The sequence below is a fragment of the Eleginops maclovinus genome, chromosome 23 (assembly GCF_036324505.1).
Source record: "Eleginops maclovinus isolate JMC-PN-2008 ecotype Puerto Natales chromosome 23, JC_Emac_rtc_rv5, whole genome shotgun sequence".
In the NCBI taxonomy this organism is placed as follows: Eukaryota; Metazoa; Chordata; class Actinopteri; order Perciformes; family Eleginopidae; genus Eleginops; species Eleginops maclovinus.
The window spans coordinates 157,501-172,500 of record NC_086371.1 but is presented as its reverse complement, the minus strand read 5'-3'; the positions used below and the strand labels follow the sequence as shown (position 1 = coordinate 172,500).

Below are 15,000 nucleotides of genomic sequence, written 5' to 3'. Positions count from 1 at the left end.
ACTTTATTATTCGAAGTACTTTCACTAGTGTACTGCACTTCCAAACTCCATGTAAATAACTTTCTATATCTTAATGTAAAACAGTTATCTGTGTTGATGCACCGTGTACACCAAGACAATCTGTAGACCTGGTTCTGATTCTGAGATGGACTCTCTGTTCCTCACAGACTACATCTCCCATCAGCCCTGGTGGTGGCCTCACCGTTGAGCATGGCGAACCGCTTCAGGTCCTGGTAGGACTCCATCTTCTCAGGGGGGCACAGAGACACACAAAGAGCCAGAGAGCGGATCTTCCTCTGGACGATGTCGATGTTACAGGGGTCCAGGAAGAACACGAACCTGAGGACACATTAAGTCAGTCCTCCACAATAAGAGCATTTACAACAACACACACCTGGGGACACAGGAAGTCAGTCCTCCACAATAAGAGCATTTACAACAACACACACCTGAGGACACAGGAAGTCAGTCCTCCACAATAAGAGCATTTACAACAACACACACCTGGGGACACAGGAAGTCAGTCCTCCACAATAAGAGCATTTACAACAACACACACCTGGGGACACAGGAAGTCAGTCCTCCACAATAAGAGCATTTACAACAACACACACCTGAGGACACAGGAAGTCAGTCCTCCACAATAAGAGCATTTACAACAACACACACCTGAGGACACAGGAAGTCAGTCCTCCACAATAAGAGCATTTACAACTACACACACCTGAGGACACAGGAAGTCAGTCCTCCGCAATAAGAGCATTTACAACAACACACACCTGAGGACACAGGAAGTCAGTCCTCCACAATAAGAGCCCTCAGTCTTGGTTAATGGGTTGACCTAGAGCGGATCCGGTCATTAACACAGGAAGACAAGCTGCCCCTTCTTTAAAGAGTGGGAGCAAAGGGAGGTGTTCCATAGTGATGTCACTATGGAGGCTTTTCAGGCGGTAGTGTATTCTAACACCTATAGAACACACTTCAGGAGATGGAACACCACAGAAGAAGAACAGGGCCTCTTTAAATCAGCTGAACTACAACAAATAACTTCAGAGGATGTTCGAAATAAAATCCCTCTGAAGATCTGCAGGCCTTCAAGAATGAGCAGAATGTGGACGTGGGAGAGGTAAACAAAGAGCCTGCAGAGAAACCACCGAAACACACACACTCTCCACCTGTAATATGTTCCTAATGTTCTGTATAGAGGATTGTTGATCAGGACTACACTAAACAGTTAGAGGGGTTCTGGGTCCGGAGCCCCCCTCCATCGTGCCTCCCCCCGAAGAAGACGAACCCCAAGATAACAGAAAGGAGGCAGCTGTCTCTATGGACCCTGTTCTAACTGACGACCAGGTCTCTACACAGAAACATCCCACACATCTGGATTTGGAGAACCTGAAACCACTCCTGTAGGGTCAACTGGAGACCTTCATTCACTCCCAGAAATACGGGGCTCCTACGTGGGACTTCACACCCTCACACACCTCGTTACAGAGCCCAGAACCCCACAGGGTCTCCGGGGTGGATCATCATCTGCATTAAACAGCAGGAAATGATCCTTGTTCAGATGTTAGAGGAGCCTGCTGATCCAGGAGGATCTGAGTAGGCTGTATAAACCAGGTCTGCAGGTCTGACAGGAGGAACTGCAGCTTCAGAAAGGATGCAGAAACTCAAATCAGAACTCATGCAGAAACATCTGCAGCAGCTCTTCAACTCATGCAGAAACACATGCAGCATCTAGAGAACATTCAGCAGAGGGAACATGAGCAGTTTACTGAAAGCTGCAGAAACCAAACGCTGCAAGAAGCTCCAACACAACGGAGACCAGGGGACACTACAGAGAGACGCACACAGCTGGAGACCAGGGGACACTAAAGAGAGACACACACAGCTGGAGACCAGGGAACACTAAAGAGAGACGCACACAGCTGGAGACCAGGGGACACTAAAGAGAGACGCACACAGCTGGAGACCAGGGAACACTAAAGAGAGACGCACACAGCTGGAGACCAGGGGACACTAAAGAGAGACGCACACAGCTGGAGACCAGGGGACACTAAAGAGAGACGCACACAGCTGGAGACCAGGGGACACTAAAGAGAGACGCACACAGCTGGAGACCAGGGAACACTAAAGAGAGACGCACACAGCTGGATACCAGGGGACACTAAAGAGAGACGCACACAGCTGGAGACCAGGGGACACTAAAGAGAGACGCACACAGCTGGAGACCAGGGGACACTAAAGAGAGACGCACACAGCTGGAGACCAGGGGACACTGAAGAGAGACGCACACAGCTGGAGACCAGGGGACACTAAAGAGAGACGCACACAGCTGGAGACCAGGGGACACTAAAGAGAGACGCACACAGCTGGAGACCAGGGGACACTAAAGAGAGACACACACAGCTGGAGACCAGGGGACACTAAAGAGAGACGCACACAGCTGGAGACCAGGGGACACTAAAGAGAGACGCACACAGCTGGAGACCAGGGGACACTAAAGACAGACACACACAGCTGGAGACCAGGGGACACTAAAGAGAGACGCACACAGCTGGAGACCAGGGGACACTAAAGAGAGACACACACAGCTGGAGACCAGGGGACACTAAAGAGAGACGCACACAGCTGGAGACCAGGGGACACTAAAGAGAGACGCACACAGCTGGAGACCAGGGGACACTAAAGAGGGACACACACAGCTGGAGACCAGGGGACACTAAAGAGAGACGCACACAGCTGGAGACCAGGGGACACTAAAGAGAGACGCACACAGCTGGAGACCAGGGGACACTAAAGAGAGACGCACACAGCTGGAGACCAGGGGACACTAAAGAGAGACGCACACAGCTGGAGACCAGGGGACACTAAAGAGAGACACACACAGCTGGAGACCAGGGGACACTAAAGAGAGACGCACACAGCTGGAGACCAGGGGACACTAAAGAGAGACGCACACAGCTGGAGACCAGGGGACACTAAAGAGAGACGCACACAGCTGGAGACCAGGGGACACTAAAGAGAGACACACACAGCTGGAGACCAGGGGACACTAAAGAGAGACGCACACAGCTGGAGACCAGGGGACACTAAAGAGAGACACACACAGCTGGAGACCAGGGGACACTAAAGAGAGACGCACACAGCTGGAGACCAGGGGACACTAAAGAGAGACGCACACAGCTGGAGACCAGGGGACACTAAAGAGAGACGCACACAGCTGGAGACCAGGGGACACTAAAGAGAGACGCACACAGCTGGAGACCAGGGGACACTAAAGAGAGACGCACACAGCTGGAGACCAGGGGACACTAAAGAGAGACGCACACAGCTGGAGACCAGGGGACACTAAAGAGAGACGCAAACAGCTGGAGACCAGGGGACACTAAAGAGAGACGCACACAGCCGGAGACCAGGGGACACTAAAGAGAGACGCACACAGCTGGAGACCAGGGGACACTAAAGAGAGACGCACACAGCTGGAGACCAGGGGACACTAAAGAGAGACGCACACAGCTGGAGACCAGGGGACACTAAAGAGAGACGCACACAGCTGGAGACCAGGGGAAACTAAAGAGAAACGCACACAGCTGGAGACCAGGGGACACTAAAGAGAGACGCACACAGCTGGAGACCAGGGGACACTAAAGACAGACACACACAGCTGGAAACCAGGGGACACTAAAGAGAGACACATCCAGCTGGAGACCAGGGGACACTAAAGAGAGAGGCACACAGCTGGAGACCAGGGGACACTAAAGAGAGACGCACACAGCTGGAGACCAGGGGACACTAAAGACAGACGCACACAGCTGGAGACCAGGGAACACTAAAGAGAGACGCACACAGCTGGAGACCAGGGGACACTAAAGACAGACGCACACAGCTGGAGACCAGGGGACACTAAAGAGAGAGGCACACAGCTGGAGACCAGGGGACACTAAAGAGAGACGCACACAGCTGGAGACCAGGGGACACTAAAGAGAGACGCACACAGCTGGAGACCAGGGGACACTAAAGAGAGACGCACACAGCTGGAGACCAGGGAACACTAAAGAGACGCACACAGCTGGAGACCAGGGGACACTAAAGACAAACGCACACAGCTGGAGACCAGGGGACACTAAAGAGAGACGCACACAGCTGGAGACCAGGGGACACTAAAGAGAGACGCACACAGCTGGAGACCAGGGGACACTAAAGAGAGACGCACACAGCTGGAGACCAGGGGACACTAAAAAGAGACGCACACAGCTGGAGACCAGGGGACACTAAAGAGAGACACACACAGCTGGAGACCAGGGGACACTAAAGAGAGACGCACACAGCTGGAGACCAGGGGACACTAAAGAGAGACGCACACAGCTGGAGACCAGGGGACACTAAAGAGAGACGCACACAGCTGGAGACCAGGGGACACTAAAGACAGACGCATACAGCTGGAGACCAGGGGACACTAAAGACAGACGCACACAGCTGGAGACCAGGGGACACTAAAGAGAGACGCACACAGCTGGAGACCAGGGGACACTAAAGACAGACGCACACAGCTGGAGACCAGGGGACACTAAAGAGAGACGCACACAGCTGGAGACCAGGGGACACTAAAGACAGACGCACACAGCTGGAGACCAGGGGACACTAAAGACAGACGCACACAGCTGGAGACCAGGGGACACTAAAGACAGACGCACACAGCTGGAGACCAGGGGACACTAAAGACAGACGCACACAGCTGGAGACCAGGGGACACTAAAGAGAGACGCACACAGCTGGAGACCAGGGGACACTAAAGAGAGACGCACACAGCTGGAGACCAGGGGACACTAAAGAGAGACGCACACCGCTGGAGACCAGGGAACACTAAAGAGAGACGCACACAGCTGGAGACCAGGGGACACTAAAGAGAGACGCACACAGCTGGAGACCAGGGGACACTAAAGAGAGACGCACACAGCTGGAGACCAGGGGACACTAAAGAGAGACGCACACAGCTGGAGACCAGGGGACACTAAAGAGAGACGCACACAGCTGGAGACCAGGGGACACTAAAGAGACGCACACAGCTGGAGACCAGGGGACACTAAAGAGAGACGCACACAGCTGGAGACCAGGGGACACTAAAGACAGACGCACACAGCTGGAGACCAGGGGACACTAAAGAGAGACGCACACAGCTGGAGACCAGGGGACACTAAAGACAGACGCACACAGCTGGAGACCAGGGGACACTAAAGAGAGACGCACACAGCTGGAGACCAGGGGACACTAAAGACAGACGCACACAGCTGGAGACCAGGGGACACTGAAGAGAGACGCACACAGCTGGAGACCAGGGGACACTAAAGACAGACGCACACAGCTGGAGACCAGGGGACACTAAAGACAGACGCACACAGCTGGAGACCAGGGGACACTAAAGAGAGACGCACACAGCTGGAGACCAGGGGACACTAAAGAGAGACGCACACAGCTGGAGACCAGGGGACACTAAAGACAGACGCACACAGCTGGAGACCAGGGGACACTAAAGAGAGATGCACACAGCTGGAGACCAGGGGACACTAAAGACAGACGCACACAGCTGGAGACCAGGGGACACTAAAGAGAGACGCACACAGCTGGAGACCAGGGGACACTAAAGACAGACGCACACAGCTGGAGACCAGGGGACACTAAAGAGAGACGCACACAGCTGGAGACCAGGGGACACTAAAGAGAGACGCACACAGCTGGAGACCAGGGGACACTAAAGAGAGACGCACACAGCTGGGACCGGAGCGCTGGGTGACGTTCAGGATTATAAAGCTGGTCTCTGTCTCTGTCTCAGAGTGAGTCTGTCTCAGAACTGGAAGTGTGTGTCTGTATATCTGAAGCTTAGCTACGTTAGCGAGCTAGCTGACAGCAGAACTGCAGTGACATCAGAAGGAGTCATGTGATCACATCGTTAGAATAAGACCAGAAAACATTTCAGGAGAACAACGGCAGAGACAGAGACAGCTTTATGATCTCCAGCTGTGTACGTCTCTCTTTAGTGTCCCCTGGTCTCCGTTGTGCTGCAGCTCACTGACAGTATGATATGAGTACACGTCTAGCAGAGCAGAAGTACTTCCACAAAATACTGCAGTACTAGTACACAGCAGTGGACGTACTTCCTGTCGGTGTGGTCCAGGCCGCTCAGCCTCACGCCCTCGATAGGCTCGTTGCGTTGACCACACGTGTTCCCGTAGCTGTCGTAGCCGAAGACGAGGCGAGCGGCGCCGCCGGTGGCGATGGTGAAGCCGCAGATGCTGCCCTGCAGGAGGAGGACAACACAGTGTTTACTCACAACAACACAGTGTTTACTCACAACAACACAGTGTTTACAACACAGTGTTTACTCACAACAACACAGTGTTTACAACACAGTGTTTACTCACAACAACACAGTGTTTACTCACAACAACACAGTGTTTACTCACAACAACACAGTGTTTACTCATAAATACCAGATAGTTGTATAGACTCTGTCTGATGAACCCTCCGCTCCTTGGATGTGCTATGATCCCTCCTGTCTCCCCTCCCGTCTCACCTCCCGTCTCCCCTCCTTCCTTCCTGTCTGTCTTCTTCTGGTGATTTCTCTTAGAACCCCTTCCCTTCTCTCCCTTGGTCCTCCTTAGCAACAGTCATTATTTTTGCTTAGCAACAGTGTGTTATCGAGTATTAACTACCACCGAATGATGTCCCAATCAACCAATCAGAATGGAGTATTAATCTAAGCCGTGTGAATCTGAGGCACTGTCTCTAGGCAGTTCTGGGGGTCCAGGTTCATAGGTTCCCTTCCTGCTGCACGCCTCACACTGGGAGGGGGGGACATTTGAGCCACAGCTGGAGACGAGCAGCTGTTCAGCCAGCTGTGATCTGAAGGACAGGACAGATCTCTGACCCTCATCAGCTGGGAGGCGTCTGCAGCCAATCAGAGGCCATCCCTGCTGTCCCTGCTGCCAGAACACCCTATCAGACCGCGTGTCCTCAGGTTCAGAGGTCTTCCCACTTCAGCAGGAATCAAAGGATTTACAAACAAACAAACAATCGGAGCGTTACCATGCCGACGCAGAAGACAGTGAAGAGCAGGAACCAGGGCAAATCGGTGCAGCTCCGGTCCTCCAGAGGTCTCCATTCTCTCTTTGTCCTCTGAAACACACACACACACACACACACACACACACACACACACACACACACACACACACACACACAGAGTATGATTATTTGTCTTATCTTCTGTAGAACTGCAGCCCAAGACACATTTAGTTACAGGAACAGAGTGTATCACACATAAACACCCACACACACACACACACACACACAGTCCAGGAGAAACATGGAATACACAGGGACATACACAGACACAAACACACATCTAGACACACAGGGACACACACACATAGATACATACAAACACACACACACACAGACCAGGACACAAACACACAGGAAAAAGGTCACACACATAGGGACACACAACACACACACACACACACACACACACACACACACACACACACACACACACACACCCCGCTAACGGTTTCTGTCTGCATGTTATCTCCCAGTAGCTCCAGGCCTCCAGCAGCTGACCGGATTACAGCCTCTCTAATCCGGCTCTGCTGCCCGGGACCAGCCGCCCTGCACCGGGGAAACAAACACCCACACACCGGGTCTCTGTGCGCGAGGACCGGGGGTGGGGAGAGGGAGCCCGGTACCGGTTCTTACCTCCGCGCTACCGCAGCATCCCATTGCAGTCAGGGTGGAACCGGAGACTCACGGAGATCCACGGAGACTCCCGAAGACTCACGAACTGAGAGCCGATTCTATGTAGCCAACGAGAAGAACCGACTCTAAGAACCGAGTCTTCAACCTGCTCCTCCTGTTGAGGGGCAGGGGCGGGACTTTGTTTCGATGGGCACACCGTGCAGCCAATCACATGTGAGGACAGACTAGGATCATACCATTATGTGGTAGAGAGAAGGGGGGCGTGTAGTGGTACAGGCCATGTTCACACAGACCCACAGAGGGTCTAATGAAGCGGGACAAAGTGAGGAAAAAACCCGAGAGGAAGCAGCGTTTTCGGAAGATGGACACCGGATAAAAGAGGAGCGGTCTGTTCTTCATAGATGCTGAATAAAGGTTAAATAGTGAGACTAAATGAAGAGCCCTTTGGAGCCGTAAGAGCCGGAGTCAAAAGAACCGAATCTCTGAAAGGAGCCGGAGTATCCGTCACTATCCCGCAGACTCCCGAGCGCGAATTAACGGACGAGAATTTGTTGTCGTGGGCATGCGCAGTGCCAGAGTTGAACACCGTGTAGTACCGGTGGTGGCCGCTGAGTGTAGGCCAACGAGAGGGTGGCGCTGTTACCCAATTTATCAAGAATAAGGAGACTAAATGTGTCGTTTTTTTACATTTCTCTTTCGTAGTCCGTTTTAATTATGGTTTGTCTAAGGAGGTTTTTGTAGTTTTATTTATGCGTAATAGACCTTTATTAATACCTGCACAGTGTTCCACTTTTTCCACTCATATTGTATTATATTATATATATTTATTTATCTGTATTTCATGTGAATATTTCTCAGTACTTTAATGTTTCTCTTACAGTTTATCTTCTTTGTCTGGGTTTATGGACAGAGTACACCATGGCAGATTCCCCTGAGCATTAAACCTGATTCAGTATTAGTTGTTTGCATTTGTTTATGTGTTTGTGTATCTGTTGTGTACTTTCACTGTAACGTGTTGTGATTTAAAAGTGATTTTCTTTTCCTTAATCATTTCTCATCAGCATCTTACTTTACCTTTATCCTGAGACGGACCTGCTGCTGGGAGCTGGAGGACAGACGCTTCGGGTCCATGGTCCTGAAAACACTGGATAGCCCTGATAGTTCCTCTAAGTCCCGATAAGTCCTGATCAGATTCTGTATATTCTTGTATTTTCCTGACAGTCTACCAGCACTTCGCTCAGCCGGAGTCCAGCGGCAGTCTGAGGACAGAGAGCTTTTGTCTTATTGTTTACTGTAGTACCAGGCTGTGTGTGTGTGTGTGTGTGTGTGTGTGTGTGTGTGTGTGTGTGTGTGTGTGTGTGTGTGTGTGTGTGTGTGTGTCGAAGAAAACCCTTTATATCTACTTTTTGCTCTGTTTCGTTTTGCATGACCAACATTATAAATGTTGATTAAAAATCAAATGTTTCTGAAAGAGTTTTTCCTCCTGATTAGAGTCAATGATTATATATAATAAGTGTGATTAAAGAGGACAGATATCCTGTCTGTCCACTAGAGGTCCTTCCACCCCAGCTGCACTTAGCTGCACCACACAAACCATGCTTTTATTCTGAAAGGAATGTTGTTATTATCTCCACCTCCGCTGATACCGTTAGTGTACCTTACAAAGTAAAAGACATTTAAATGGAAATGTGACGTCACTATAAAAGGGTTCCCTTTCAAACTGTGGAAACAAAAAGGGATCCATTCATAAAGATGGGCAAACATTCAGCTGTAGAATAAGGAATATATAAATGTGTCCATACAGGACGGCTGCGGTGGAGTCCATAGGGACTGGGCTTGGGAACCAGAAAGCAGCATTCCCTACCCTGCTCCCGGGCGCCAGACATATGGCAGCCCACTGCTCCAACCACTAGGATGGGTCAGATGCAGAGAGTTCCCCTCTGTGGGACCAGTAAGGGGGGTTCCTCTGTGGGACCAGTAAGGGTTCCTCCGCGGTATTAAATTTAAAAAACCGTTAAAATAATAAGGAATTACAAAAGAAAAGATGAATTCAAGTTATTATCACTTTGTTGTTTCACAGCTAGCATGAGGCATGATTGTGAATTACAGAAACGTGTTAAGTTAGACCTGTCTGAGGAGCAGCAGTGAGTCCTGTGTTTTATTGTGAAGTTCCTCACAGGAAGCAGCAGTGAGTCCTGTGTTTTATTCTGAAGTTCCTCACAGGAAGCAGCAGTGAGTCCTGTGTTTTATTGTGAAGTTCCTCACAGGAAGCAGCAGTGAGTCCTGTGTTTTATTGTGAAGTTCCTCACAGGAAGCAGCAGTGAGTCCTGTGTTTTATTCTGAAGTTCCTCACAGGAAGCAGCAGTGAGTCCTGTGTTTTATTCTGAAGTTCCTCACAGGAAGCAGCAGTGAGTCCTGTGTTTTATTCTGAAGTTCCTCACAGGAAGCAGCAGTGAGTCCTGTGTTTTATTCTAAAGTTCCTCACAGGAAGCAGCAGTGAGTCCTGTGTTTTATTCTGAAGTTCCTCACAGGAAGCAGCAGTGAGTCCTGTGTTTTATTCTGAAGTTCCTCACAGGAAGCAGCAGTGAGTCCTGTGTTTTATTGTGAAGTTCTCACCGGATGCCGAAGCTGATTGCAGAGCCTTGACTCCTGGAGGTTAGAGGTGCAGCTGCAGTCGATGAGGAGCAGACGCTGCAGGAGGAGGACCCTGACCGCAGCATGGACACGGTAAATCACCTTTCTTTACTTCTTATTTCCCCGGAGCTCTGCTCTCACCTTAGCTTCTTCACCTCAGCTCACATGGCAGGTAAAGTTGGGCTCTGTGTCTGTTCAGGGTTTAGTCAGCTCCGGGCCTGTGGGTGCGATCAGAAAGGATCAAATATTAATTAACGGATAAAGTTTATTTAAACTCACGAGTGTTAATACCTGTAGACTAACGGGGGCCCGGTTCATTCAATAGAGAGGAGACATTGAAATGAAAGTTTATAAAGTGAGAATTCAAAATATGAATTACTTAAATGATGAACCTAAACGTGTTTTAAAGAGAGAATGTTAATTGTATTTATACTTGTAATTAAAAGTGAAAATTAAACTTTTTGATTATGATTTTGGAAGTATCTTAAGTGAGAATAAAAAGCCCTTTTCAAATAATAAATGTAAAGGGTTTTAAAGTAAAGTATTTCAAGTCTTTGGGGCTTTAAAAGTACTTAAAGTACCTCTACTTAAAGTACTCAAATACACATGAATACAACAAACTGGTGTGAGAAATCAGGTTATCAAGTAAAACACTAACACAATCAACATGTATATTAATGTCAATATATCATTTTTGAAATATCAGATTTTAAACAGTGTTGTCAGCTGATTGATTTTGATCAAATGGCCGATCACAACAACACACACACACACACAGACCACTCAGGACAGATAGAGGTGATGTCATCAGTGAGGGCGCAGACAGAAGGCTCTGAATCCTGAATCAATAACCAAGGTTTATAAAGTTTAATAATCCTGATGGTTTCTGAAGTGCGAGGAATATTTGAGAGGTTGTAGAAGAACTGGGCGCTTTTAAACGACAGCTGAAGACACATTTAGCTTTTAATTACCACCCCTTTTAAAATCCTATTCTCATCTTTATTATTTGTGTATTGTTTTATTAATTTCTGGGTTTTTTATTTATTAGCAACATTCAATTTTATTAAACTTTTAATTGCCATTATTTTATTGTGTTATTTATTTTGTCTTATTCCTTGTTCCATGTTACCAGATCTTTATTCCTTTTACTCTGCCAATCACAGCTTTCACCTCCTTGTTACGTTGTGTTGCTATGCAGACTGAAGCTGCTCTGGACCAATCAGTGAGCTGCACCTGCTCTACAAATAAAGCTACTTATTATAAATGTAGTGAAGCTTCATTATTTAATGTTTTACTGCAAGACTTAAAGCTCCGTTTCACAAAGAGTGAAGTCTGTTTGCGCACACACACACACACACACACACACACACACACACACACACACACACACACACACACACACACACACACACACACACAAAGTATAGAACACAGGGGAGAACTTTGATATAATTTTGTATATATTTCTTTAAAAGTAGTTTTCTTATGTCAGTGGCTAACGTTCGTTCCACCTGAAGGTTGTGGGTTCGATCCCAGCCGTGTCCAGTATCCTCGATTCTGAACCTGAGTGGCTCCAAGTGTTAGCTTCGCTGAGCAGATAGCCGATAGCTCTGGGTGAATGAGCTAACGGCTATCAGCTAGAAGCTAAGGTGTGTGTGTGTGTGTGTGTGTGTGTGTGTGTGTGTGTGTGTGTGTGTGTGTGTGTGTGTGTGTGTGTGTGTGTGTGTGTGTGTGTGTGTGTGTGTGTGTGTGTGTGTGTGTGTGTGTGTGTGTGTGTGTGTGTGTGTGTGTGTGTGTGTGTGTGTGTGTGTGTGTGTGTTCTGCAGAGACACACGGCGGACATGTCTGTCTCTACACAGCTAGGCCTTCTGCTGTGGAAGAACTTCACCTACAGACGCCGACAGACGGTAAGTAGAACTCCTCTGAGATTAGTTTCTGTAGAACCCTCTAAAATCAGGTTAGAACCCATGAGATCAGGTTAGAACCCTCTGAGATCAGGTTAGAACCCCTGAGATTAGTTTCTGTAGAACCCTCTGAGATCAGGTTAGAACCCCCTGAGATCAGATTCTGTAGAACCCTCTGTGATCAGGTTAGAACCCCTGAGATTAGTTTCTGTAGAACCCTCTGAGATCAGGTTAGAACCCCCTGAGATCAGTTTCTGTAGAACCCTCTGAGATCAGTTTCTGTCGAACCCTCTGAGATCAGGTTAGAACCCCTGAGATTAGTTTCTGTAGAACCCTCTGAGATCAGGTTAGAACCCCCTGAGATCAGATTCTGTAGAACCCTCTGTGATCAGGTTAGAACCCCTGAGATTAGTTTCTGTAGAACCCTCTGAGATCAGGTTAGAACCCCTGAGATTAGTTTCTGTAGAACCCTCTGAGATCAGGTTAAAACCCACTGAGATCAGATTCTGTAGAACCCTCTGTGATCAGGTTAGAACCCCTTGAGATCAGTTTCTGTAGAACCCTCTGAGATCAGGTTAGAACCCCTGAGATCAGTTTCTGTAGAACCCTCTGAGATCAGGTTAGAATCCTCTGAGATCAGGTTAGAACCCCCTGAGATCAGTTTCTGTAGAACCCTCTGAGATCAGGTTAGAACCCCTGAGATCAGTTTAGAACCCTCTGAGATCAGGTTAGAACCCTCTGAGGTCAGGTTAGAACCCCTGAGATCAGTTTAGAACCCTCTGAGATCGGGTTAGAACCCCTGAGATCAGTTTAGAACCCTCTGAGATCAGGTTAGAACCCTCTGAGATCAGGTTAGAACCCCCTGAGATCAGATTCTGTAGAACCCTCTGTGATCAGGTTAGAACCCCTGAGATTAGTTTCTGTAGAACCCTCTGAGATCAAATTAGAACCCCCTGAGATCAGTTTCTGTAGAACCCTCTGAGATCAGTTTCTGTCGAACCCTCTGAGATCAGGTTAGAACCCCTGAGATTAGTTTCTGTAGAACCCTCTGAGATCAGGTTAGAACCCCCTGAGATCAGATTCTGTAGAACCCTCTGTGATCAGGTTAGAACCCCTGAGATTAGTTTCTATAGAACCCTCTGAGATCAGGTTAGAACCCCTGAGATTAGTTTCTGTAGAACCCTCTGAGATCAGGTTAAAACCCACTGAGATCAGATTCTGTAGAACCCTCTGTGATCAGGTTAGAACCCCTTGAGATCAGTTTCTGTAGAACCCTCTGAGATCAGGTTAGAACCCCTGAGATCAGTTTCTGTAGAACCATCTGAGATCAGGTTAGAATCCTCTGAGATCAGGTTAGAACCCCCTGAGATCAGTTTCTGTAGAACCCTCTGAGATCAGGTTAGAACCCCTGAGATCAGTTTAGAACCCTCTGAGATCAGGTTAGAACCCTCTGAGGTCAGGTTAGAACCCCTGAGATCAGTTTAGAACCCTCTGAGATCGGGGTAGAACCCCTGAGATCAGTTTCTGTAGAACCCCTGAGATCAGTTTAGAACCCTCTGAGATCAGGTTAGAACCTTCTGAGATCAGATTAGAACCCTATGAGATCAGGTTAGAACCCTCTGTGATCAATTAGAACCCTCTGAGATCAGGTTAGAACCCTCTAAAATCAGATTAGAACCCCCTGAGATTAGTTCTGTAGAACCCTCTGTGATCAGGTTAGAACCCCTTGAGATCAGTTTCTGTAGAACCCTCTGAGATCAGGTTAGAACCCCTGAGATTAGTTTCTGTAGAACCCTCTGAGATCAGGTTAGAACCCACTGAGATCAGATTAGAACCCTCTGAAATCAGATTAGAGCCCTCTGAGATCAGGTTAGAACCCCTGAGATCAGTTTCTGTAGAACCCTCTGTGATCAGGTTAGAACCCCTGAGATCAGTTTCTGTAGAACCCTCTGAGATCAGGTTAGAACCCTCTGAGATCTGGTTGGAACCTTCTGAGATCAGTTTAGAACCCTCTGAGATCAGATTAGAACCCTCTGAGATCAGGTTAGAACCTTCTAAAATCAGATTAGAACCCTCTGAGATCAGATTAGAACCCTCTGAGATCAGGTTAGAACCTTCTGAGATCAGTTTAGAACCCTCTGAGATCAGATTAGAACCCTCTGAGATCAGGTTTGAACCCCTGAGATCAGTTTAGAACCCCCTGAGATCAGTTTAGAACCCTCTGAGATCAGGTTAGAACCCTCTGAGATCAAATTAGAACCCCCTGAGATCAGTTTCTGTAGAACCCTCTGAGATCAGGTTAGAACCCTCTAAATCAGATTAGAACCCCTGAGATCAGGTTAGAACCCCCTGAGATCAGTTTCTGTAGAACCCTCTGAGATCAGGTTAGAACCCCTGAGATCAGTTAGAACCCTCTGAGATCAGTTTCTGTAGAACCCCTGAGATCAGGTTAGAATCAAAAGATCTGACGTTTCACAAAAATCTACTGTGTGTGTGTGTGTGTGTGTGTGTGTGTGTGTGTGTGTGTGTGTGTGTGTGTGTGTGTGTGTGTGTGTGTGTGTGTGTGTGTGTGTGTGTGTGTGTGTGTGTGTGTGTGTGTCTTCGGTCCCTCAGCTGCAGCTGCTTGTGGAGATCATCTGGCCACTCTTCATCTTCTTCATCCTCATCGCCGTGAGACTCAACTACCCTCCATACGAGCAGCATG

The 15,000-nt window shown here is 48.4% G+C and overlaps 2 protein-coding genes across 6 annotated transcripts in view; one reads left to right on the top strand and one right to left on the bottom strand.

Annotated features, from left to right (window-relative positions):
• Positions 1–9,010, bottom strand: part of slc44a1b (solute carrier family 44 member 1b) — a 21,968-nt gene extending 12,958 nt beyond the window's left edge. For 3 of the 5 annotated variants that reach the window (XM_063876890.1, XM_063876891.1, XM_063876894.1), the window contains exons 1-4: positions 8,833–9,010; positions 7,087–7,176; positions 6,156–6,298; positions 203–339 (exon numbers count right to left, since the gene is read on the bottom strand). In XM_063876890.1, the coding sequence (XP_063732960.1) occupies positions 203–339; positions 6,156–6,298; positions 7,087–7,176; positions 8,833–8,889 (427 nt within the window). In that variant the 5' untranslated portion in view covers positions 8,890–9,010. Of the gene's footprint in view, positions 1–202; positions 340–6,155; positions 6,299–7,086; positions 7,177–7,562; positions 8,280–8,832 lie in introns of those variants that run through there. The other 2 variants (XM_063876893.1, XM_063876892.1) reach the window with 2 other exon arrangements.
• Positions 9,011–9,641: 631 nt separating this feature from the next.
• Positions 9,642–15,000, top strand: part of LOC134859656 (phospholipid-transporting ATPase ABCA1-like) — a 61,466-nt gene continuing 56,107 nt past the window's right edge. Inside the window, 4 exon segments of the mRNA XM_063876285.1 lie at positions 9,642–9,752; positions 10,324–10,485; positions 12,219–12,299; positions 14,910–15,000. The exon segment at positions 14,910–15,000 is cut by the window's right edge and continues 3 nt beyond it. Of these exon segments, the coding sequence (XP_063732355.1) occupies positions 10,477–10,485; positions 12,219–12,299; positions 14,910–15,000 (181 nt within the window). The 5' untranslated portion in view covers positions 9,642–9,752; positions 10,324–10,476.